General features: G+C 40.3%; 1 protein-coding gene across 4 annotated transcripts in view; it reads right to left on the minus strand.

Moving 5' to 3' along the window:
* The window catches only part of YLPM1 (YLP motif containing 1), a 54,846-nt gene extending 46,842 nt beyond the window's left edge, over window positions 1-8,004 (minus strand). For all 4 annotated transcript variants that reach the window (XR_015729019.1, XR_015729015.1, XM_087874302.1 and 1 more), the window contains exons 1-2: window positions 6,861-8,004; window positions 225-455 (exon numbers count right to left, since the gene is read on the minus strand). Coding sequence is in view for 2 of the 4 variants with exons in the window: in XM_087874302.1 (XP_087730428.1) it covers window positions 225-455; window positions 6,861-7,862 (1,233 nt within the window). In the remaining 2 variants the exon portion in view is untranslated. The remainder of the gene's footprint in view (window positions 1-224; window positions 456-6,860) is intronic.
* Window positions 8,005-9,864: the final 1,860 nt, after the last annotated feature.

Below are 9,864 nucleotides of genomic sequence, written 5' to 3' on the forward strand. Positions count from 1 at the left end.
TACCATAAATCTCAGCAACATTAATCAGGGCAGGCTCAAGGGAGCCCAAAGAAAAAGACTGGCATTGCCAGTTGCCCACTCTTGCTGCAATTTTTGACCCCCAAAAGATTTACTAACCATTCTTCCATTAATCAAAAATACATTTAAATATCTGAAATCAATAAAAGATGGAAATCTTTATCAATGAACACTTACGTATGGTGACACTTCTGTGAATAGCATACCTTATGTTCAACAGATGACGCAGGAGGCTCTTCATCTTTTGGATGTGGTAACATGGGATCATAATTCAAACTGGGTTCAGAAAGGCCACTAGAAACAGATGTTTCTCTTTTTTCTTTTCTCTGTTCAGGGGCATCATTCACAATAGGTGGCTGTTGCTGTCCCAATGCATGCGCTTTTGCCCTTTGCTGAAGGGTAAGTAGATGCTGTTGATACCAATATTGCTGTTGTTCCTACAATAAGTAGGGGAAGCATAGCAATTTCATAGAGAAACAGAATATCCTAGAATCTGAAGAAAGCTACAGTATTTACTGTAAAACAGAGAATAAATTCATATTTTTTAAAAATAATATTGATAATTAATTCAAACAAGAGAGCCAATAGATGCATTGGTTAAGATACCAGGCTAGAAGCCTGAAGATATGAGTTCTAGTCCTGCCTTAGGCACAAAGCCAGCTGGGTGACCTTGAGCCAGTTGATCTCTCTCTGTCCTAGGAAGAAAGCCGTTTCAACTTTGCTTCAAAAAATCTTGCCAAGAAAACAGCAGGGACTACTCCAGGCAATTGCAGAGGGTCAACATTGACTTGAAGGCATTAAAAATTAAAGTTGCACTGTGAAATTTGTTTTATTTATTTAGCATATTTATGTAGATAGACTACAAACATGTGATTCTGGGAGATGTACAACGTAACAATTAAAACAACTCCATAACATACTAACAGGACCAAAAAATAAAAATAAACAGATAAAACCCAAGAAAGCAGGAGAACAAATATCACTTATTTCATGGGTTCCTTCTGAGCCGTTTGCCCTTCCCACATTCCTGTTTTTTTTAAAAAAAAAATTTTTAAATTTGATTTATATGCCGCCCTTCTCCGGAGACTCAGGGTGGCTTACAATGCGTTAAGCAATAGCCTTCATCCTTTTGTATATTTATACAAAGTCAACTTATTGCCCCCACAAACTGGGTCCTCATTTTACCTACCTTAGAAAGGATGGAAGGCTGAGTCAACCTTGAGCCTGGTGAGATTCGAACTTACAGTAATTGCAGACAGCTGGTGTTAATCACAATGCTTTTAGTCTGCTGAGCCAACTCTGTGTTGTGGGCTAAGCTTCATTTTATGTGACTGTTCCCTTGACTGTGTCTCATCTCTTTGTCTCCCAAGTTCATCCCTATAAATTATTGGGCAGCACATGCTGTTTGGCTTAACAATGATTTCTCTTAGTGACAGAAATTCTGGTTCCAATTAAGGTCATTAAATGAGGACTACTTGTATACAACTTCCTCAGCTATTAACAGTAGGGCTTTGTTCTCATAAAGCAGCTAAGCAGAATGACTTCTAAGTATCAGTTTCTGCAAAATCTCTTATTTGATTCTTATGCCTACTTCACAATTTTTACAGTATAAATTACTGTGCAGTATAAATCAAAGTAATAGCTTTCTCAATGTATTTATTTGATTTATAAACAAACTTGTAGGGATGTCCTTCTATTAGAAGAAATTTCAGGCACCGAATAAACACAGTACACTAAAACAAAAAAGCATTTAAAGTAACAATGAGCCCAAATGAAATTCATAACATTTATCCATCATACCCTCATGCAGGGTGGATTTGATTTAAATTGAGTTGATTTAAATCACAATTTAAATCATGATTTAAATCACTAGTAAAAAGGTTTGATTTAAATCAACTCGATTTAAATCATAATTTTTAAAGAGCAACTGTCATCTCTGCTACTCCTTTGACCCACTGTTGACTCACCGATAGTCCCAGTGTTGCAGAATATACAGCCTCATGCTACATAACTAAGCTCCATTTCATGCTGAATAAACTAAATTATTTATGTATCTTAAATAGAAAACTATCTTACGATAGATTTTTACCCCACAAGTTTTTTATTAAAATAAATTCGATAAAAATAAAAAAAAATCCGATTTAAATAAAAAAAATCCGATTTAAATAAAAAAAATCTGATTTTTTTGAAAAAATCATTGATTTTTATCCACCCTGCCCTCATGCCAAGTTTCTAACTTTCTAGCCCCCATGTCTGATTTTCACTGGGAAAGCCAGATCTCCACTGGTTTCCTAACAGCCAACAGATTTGGGGTTAATCTGTATTTCTGGGAGGAGCTGTTCCATAAGACAGATACCATAATATAAAATGTACCAGGGTGGATTTGATTTAAATTGAGTTGATTTAAATCACAATTTAAATCATGATTTAAATCACTAGTAAAAAGGCTTGATTTAAATCAACTCGATTTAAATCATAATTTTTAAAGAGCAACTGTCATCTCTGCTACTCCTTTGACCCACTGTTGACTCACCGATAGTCCCAGTGTTGCAGAATATACAGCCTCATGCTACATAACTAAGCTCCATTTCATGCTGAATAAACTAAATTATTTATGTATCTTAAATAGAAAACTATCTTACGATAGATTTTTACCCCACAAGTTTTTTATTAAAATAAATTCGATAAAAATAAAAAAAATCAGATTTAAATTAAAAAAAATCTATTTTTATTTATTTATTTTTTTTAAAAATCATTGATTTTTATCCACCCTGAAATGTACAGTTCTGAGGCTCCATCAAGTGATATTTTTCACTGAGGGGACCCAGACCCTGCCTATTCTGCCAGAGATAATAGGATGTATGAAAACCATCAGGGATAGGCAGTCCCACAAGTAACCTGGTCCCATGTCATGTAAGATTTTAAAAGTGACACCAACACCTTGTATTGTTCCCAAAACCTAGACACCAACAATGTTACAGGAGCATATCAGCATGCAGCCACTACTACCTGTCCAGCATTCTGGACCATCTTACCTTTCAAATGTTCTTCAGGATAGCCTTATAGAGACTGCATTGCAATAGTCCAATTGGGAGGAGACTAAGGCATGAGTGCATGAATGAGTGTGAGCAAGGCCTCCTAATCTAGCAAAGAGCAAACTGGTATTTGTACAAGGCCCTCCTGGCCACAGCTAGTACCTCTCATCAAGATGGACCCAATGGTTAGGAGTGTCATCCCAGCCAGAGTTAAAGATGGCAAACCAATAGACACGGGGGACCCTAAAACCCATAGCCTACCATTTTTGTCATGGTCGGGCCAAAGCTGGTTGTTTCACATCCAGGAACATTTAGCCACCGGGGACTAGGAAAACCCCTTGATGGGATCATTTGAATGGCCTGGGGCAGAGTTGTGCAGCTGAATATCATCATCATACTGATATTTCACTTAGCTCACTGATCAGTGACTTAACTCAATGGTTTTATAAGAGTGGGGAAGAAGAGGCTGAACTCTCCCTGCTACCAATAACAAATGGAACTGGTCTTGGATGAAGAAGTACCACTGAATAACAATGCTTCTCACTCCCAAACACCTCAGTCAGCTCAGGATAATATAATATATAATATATAATATATAATATATAATATAATATAATATAATATAATATAATATAATATAATATAATATAATATAATATAATATAATATGGCACTGATAGTGACTGAGAAATCAAACCACACTAGAATGGATAAACCACCCCCATCCCAGTCTCGCCAGAGGTCATCCACAAGTGCGATCAATGCCATTTGGGTTCTGTATCCTGGCCCAAAATTTGACTGTAACAGGATTAATTCAAGAATAAATTATTAATTCATGAATTTATATTAATTCCAGGCATAAGCATGTAAATAACACTACAATAATTACTAGCACCTATAACCAAATAATGCATAGCTAGTATAAAAATAATTTTTCATTCCACTGTTCTCTTTCAAGATAGTTACAAGCCGACTTTCAATAATGTATTAGATTAGAATTCATCAAGAAATAATGAAGAAAATAAAGTTAGCAAGCTAATTCCTGAATACTTGTTGAAAAGTCCTAATATATTAAGCATGTATGAGACTTTTTAGAGCAGTGGTCCCCAACCTTTCCAACTTTGTGGACTGGCAGCAGTGGCGGGGGGCGGGGGAGGTGATGATTCTGTGCGAGCAGCGGGTGAGAGAATGTGCTTGCCCACCATTCACCCAAATGGAGCTGTGTGCATATACATGTACTTGCCTGCCTTTTGTGCAGCCTGGTTCTGAATGGGCTGCAATCTTGTACAGGGTTGGGGACCCCTACTTTAGAAGTGAATTGATTTCTAATACAAAATAACTGATTATAGCAATAGCTTTCAAGGCTAAATTCTATAAACCCAGCCAAAACCCTACTGAACAGCATAGTTGTTTTATATACTGTATACTTATGGATGAATGTATAAGGATTGCTTTGTGTTGACAGCAGAGGTGTGTTGGTTGGTTAGATAAGAGGCAGTATTTCTGTTTACAGATGTTATTTTGCTAGATGAGAACCCAAGTACCTTGCAACATATGTTGGACTGTAAGACATACAAATAACACATATGTGAAAATTAATGTTTTAAAGACCAAGGCAATTGTGTTTGACAAGAGAAAATGGAGAGTCAATTATACACTTTGGCAGAATGTTTACTCAATGTGGAAAATGGAGGGAGCCATTTGAGACATGCAAATGGTGTAAAGGAAGTGAAAAGTGAATAGTCTGTTGCAGGGGATATATGTTTGTCAAACAAACCTATGTTCAGTTGTGTGCTTCTGCTGTTTTGTGACATAGAAGCAAGAGCTGGATACCTGAGGAGAAACATCAATGTAAGTTGACTGCAGCCAAATAAGAAGTATGTGGAATAAACAAAGAAAAAATAGAGTCAAGAATTAATGGGTGTTCAATAAAGCATGGATTGAATATAAGAGTGGTCAGTACAAAAGAAATACATTGAAACATGAAAGAAAATGAAAGAGGAGCAAATTGCAAAATAAATATATGAAGGAAGAATGATAAAGAAAGTTATGGCATTTGTGATTCGATTGAATTGGTGAACCCTCAGAAGTCAGATGTTTAAAAATGAAAAGGCAAAGTGCAAAGCAGTTCATGAACATATTAGAAGACAGGATGGTCTGCAAGGATAGAATAGAGATGTAGTGAATCTTATCTATATAAACTATGTTAAACTGTATTTACTTTTCTTCATGCCCTTAATTCTTTAGTTTATTATTTTGTAATTATTTTCTGCTTTGTATAGTATCACTTACCTTAAAAATAAATAGCATTACAGATATTCTATTTATGTGTGGAAAAGTAGCAGACATCACAAATAGCAGACAGCAGATAGTTTGCCACACTCTTTAATAAAAACTAAGTTTGGGCCAATAGTTAAAGGCACCAGGCTTGAAACCAGGAGACTGTGAGTTCTAATTCTGCCTTAGGCATGAAAGTCATTGAGCAACTTTGGATCAGATATTCTCTCAGGAAAAATAGAAGGAAGGAGGAGCATGTTTGCTGCCTTGAGTTATTTACAAAAATAATAAAGCACGATAAAAATAAAGTCTGAAAATAAAAAGGTATTCATTGTGCAAGAACCTTCCCCTCTCCAAACACAGCACAGTACATATGTCAGCTATCATTATTATAGGTTATTCTGAAATTGTGGCCATGCTATTGAAAAAGTCTGAGTAACCACTGAGCAAACAGAATATCCAAAAGAAGAGAATATATGCACCTCAAGGTTGAGTCCTTGGTGATTTCTGAGCTTGGTTGTTACTTGCAGATGTTTTATCAGTGCCCTAATTGTACCATCAGAGCAATGATCAGTGACATCAGAGCACTGTAATAGATTAGTGCCACTAGAGCACTGATTTTATCTAGTTGAATAATGAAATGTTTGCAGGTAAAACAACCAAAGTTAGGGTGCACCAAGGATTCCACATGCTTTCCTCCCATATATATATATATATATATAGCGAAATACCACTCATGCATCATCACAAAATCTCCAGAACCGTAAAGCCTATAAACTTGAAATTTGCCACGTATGTTCCTCTTGCCGCCTAGGTGCTCACTAAGAAAGGATTTTTCGAAATGACCATCAGAGCATTAGTATTTCCTATATTATTATTAACACGCTCTGATGCTAAGGAGTTCTATTCCCACTCCTCGCCTGAAAAGAAATCTGGTCCAAATCCAAAAACACAAGCAGAGGAGAGGAGTTTCAGTTTCAGTTTTACTTTCACAGCAGCAAACAGCTTTACTACAAAACAAATGAGCTAAGCCATGGCCAGGCTCCTTCCTGTCTCCTTCTTGCTCACACAGCAAGTACTGTTTCACTTTCCAAACAACCCTCTGATGCTAAGGAGTTCTACTCCCCCTCCCCACCTGAAAAGAATTGTGTTCCAAATGCAAGACACAAGCAGAGGAGAGGAGTTTCATTTTTACTTTCACAGCAGCAAGCAGGGGATAGGATAGGGGAGGCTTCTGTGGGGCAAAGGTGAGGGAGAGAAGGGGATAGGATAGGATAGGCTTCTGTGGGGCAAGGGTGAGGGAAAGAAGAAGAGGCTGATTGTAAGTACTCATTAATTTTCAAGCTGTGTCAATTTATCAAGTCCGATCACATAGTTTCGTAGCGGAGCACAGGTATTCAGCTAGTTCATAATAAAAGCCACTGTAACATTTTGTCCTACTGCTATACATACACACCTCCTAGTTAGAACACTATAAGGAAAAAGCTTTTATAGTCCAGAGACAAACTGCAATGGTTACTTCATCCTTACCTGGGGAGTCATTGCGGATAGATCTGCACGTGAGCCGCTTTGCTGTTGCTCGAACTCTTTCTCTGGGCCACTGCCGAGTCTTAATTCTGGTGGTTCGGAAGCACTCTGAGTAATCTGGGATGAAGTGAAGTGGGATTCGGGCTGGGAGGCTGATGTTGCAATGGGCTGGCCTAGCTGGGAGGAGGACTGGGAGTTGGCTTGGTAACTTTGGGCCTGGTTTGGGTAAGACTGAGAGAGGGTCGAAGAGGGGGCGTCCGAAAATGTCTTGGGAACTGCCTGAGACAAGGGCAAATGGGGCTGGTAAGCCTGCGGTGGTGGGATCTGGCTCTGCGCTGGCAGAGGCTGAGGCGGGGGTACGTAGGGCTCAGCTTCTAACTGGGGCATGAAAGTCTGGGGCGGCGATTGGGGCGGCGAAGACAGATCCATGTCCATATCCATGCGAGGGCTGGACGAGGGGACCAGGGGCTCCCACTCCTTGCGGGGCTGCGATGACTCGGCAACCTCATCTGTAGACGAAAGCGGCGGCATCGGGGGGTTTCGGAACTGGGGCTCCCGAGGCAAAGGCGGGGGAAGGGGATCGCGGTGTTTAAACTGTTTCTGATAGCTCCGCGCGGGCGGAGGCCCGGCGGGCACCGGCGGCTGCCAGGAAGTGCTGGCGATGGAGGAAACGGGCAGAGGAGGCGGCATAGTCGGGGGAGGCGGGACGGGCGGAGGGGGCCCCCCTAGCAACACCGATTGCAGCTGCTTCTGGTGCATCTGCTGGAGCTGCTGGAGTTGGACCAGGTGCTGCTCCTGGAGGCTCAGAAATCCCCCAGTCCCGGTACCGCCAGAAGTCGCCGAGCTGGTCGAGTAACCACCTAAAACAGGCGGCGGGATTTGAGGCGGCGGCGGCGGCATGGAGGTAGGCAGCACGCCCGGTAAAGGCGGCGGCGGCAACAGCATTGTAGGGGGCGGAGGGTAATGCCCCGGGGTTGCCCCATACAGACCCCACGACGGGAACATGGATCCGAGAAACGGGTCTCCGAGGGCGTCGCCTGGCCAAAGCGCGGCCTTCGCAGGCCGCAATAGCTACGGAGTCCGTGCGCTCTTCTGCGCCTGCGTACCAAAATGCCTGACGAGCTCCGGTCATAGAGATGCGACTTCCTTTAAACGAGAGCGCCTCCGGCTCAGAACTAAGCTAAGGGAATGACGACACAAGCACGGCATTGGTGCTCGCCATTGATTTCCGGCCAAATGCGTTGAGGTGGGATTCTATATCAGGGATCTCCAATCTTGGCAGCTTTGAGACTTGTGGACTTCAACTCCCAGAATTCCTCAGCCAGCAAAGTAAAGCTGGCTGAGGAATTCTGGAAGTTGAAGTCCATAAATCTTAGAGTTGGCCAAGTTGGAGACCCGTTCTGTATCAAAAGAAGCTGAGGAAGTTTATTGCCGGAGAATAAGGAACTTAATTTCGTTCAGTTAATAAATGCTTCATATGATCTTTTTTCACATCTGAGGCATAGCTTTTAAATTTCCACGACGAGGATAATTAGTTGATTATAGACATGTTGAAAACTTGTTCTGTAAAATGCTGACTAAAATAAAGATTGCTTGGATTAAGAGTACATGTGGTCCAGCATCTTGTTCTCTAGTTGCTAAATACAGGTAGTCTTCGATTTCACTGTTAGACTGTTAGAAGTTATAGTGGTATTGATTTATGACTGTTTTTCACACTTATCATTATAGCATCCCCATGGTCATGTGATTTATATTTGGATGCTTGACAACTGACTCATATTTATAACAGTTGCAGTGTCCCAGGGTCATGTGATCACCTTTTGCGACCCTCTGACAAGCAACGTCAACAGGGAACCTGGATTCACTTAACAACTGCAGTGATTCAGTTAACAAATGTGACAAGAAGTCATAAAATGGGGCAAAACTCACTTAACAAAATTTGTGCTCAATTGTGGTCGTGAGTTGAAAATTCCTCAGTGAATATTGTAGCATTTCCTGCTTATGGCCCTTACCATATACACAGATACTGCATGCAATACACACCAACTGTAACAAAGATCCTAAATTGTTCTTTGCTGCTAAATTTACAAAGATGCTTTTCCTTTGAGCAGGACAAGTGAGCCTAATTTCTTAGCCTAATCTTGAGTTAGATATGGGGTGTAGGTCAAGAGGATAAAGATTGGAAAATAGTCATCTCTTTTCTCCCAATTTAAATCAGGTTTACTACTACCTGGCTGTTTATTTCATGCTGAGGTAGTGTGTCAGGACTGCAATCCTGCTATATTTTGCTTGCTGCCAGCCTGCCATACTCATCGGGGGTAGGTGGGGGGTACTGAGAGGTGGGATAAGGGAGGGCGAAACTAGCATGAGAGAAATTGAAACTACGCATTGTGCCATCTCATGTGAACTGCCAGCCATTCCAAGGTCACACTATGGAATGCAGAACCATCCAGCCTGCGAAGCCAGGGACTGTTACCCAAACAATTCGTTAGAATTTAATTGGACACTCAGAGATAACCAGGGGAGAAGGTGGGAACAAGGGAAAAATTAACCATATGTTTGGGGCGCGAAACTCAGATCCGTCATTGCTTCTGTTGTAACCACTTGGCTTTACTAAAGTGTATTTTCGTTAACAATAGATATGAGTTTTTCTTTTCTAACTGACCAAGTTGAGATGGCCGACATAGAGAATTTCAGTAACTGTAACTAAACTATTTTGGTATTTTGCAACTTCTTCCTCCAATTGTACAGTATTTCAAAATATTGATGGTTGCTGGAAGACACTGCAAATCAACTGCAGTTTAGATCAAGTGGCAATGCTAGAAAATCTTTTTGGAATGTTGCACACCTCAACATTCAATAGATTAATGACATCATTTAAGAGGAATAATTTAGTTTGGAGACACTGTTTTCTGGCAGCTATCTTTAATTTTAGTTTCCATCATATAATGCTCCATCTCTTCCTAAGAGAGCTGAGGAAGGAAAAAATAATTACAGATACCTTGTA

The sequence above is a fragment of the Pantherophis guttatus genome, chromosome 1 (assembly GCF_059756535.1).
Source record: "Pantherophis guttatus breed Tessera chromosome 1, ASM5975653v1, whole genome shotgun sequence".
In the NCBI taxonomy this organism is placed as follows: Eukaryota; Metazoa; Chordata; class Lepidosauria; order Squamata; family Colubridae; genus Pantherophis; species Pantherophis guttatus.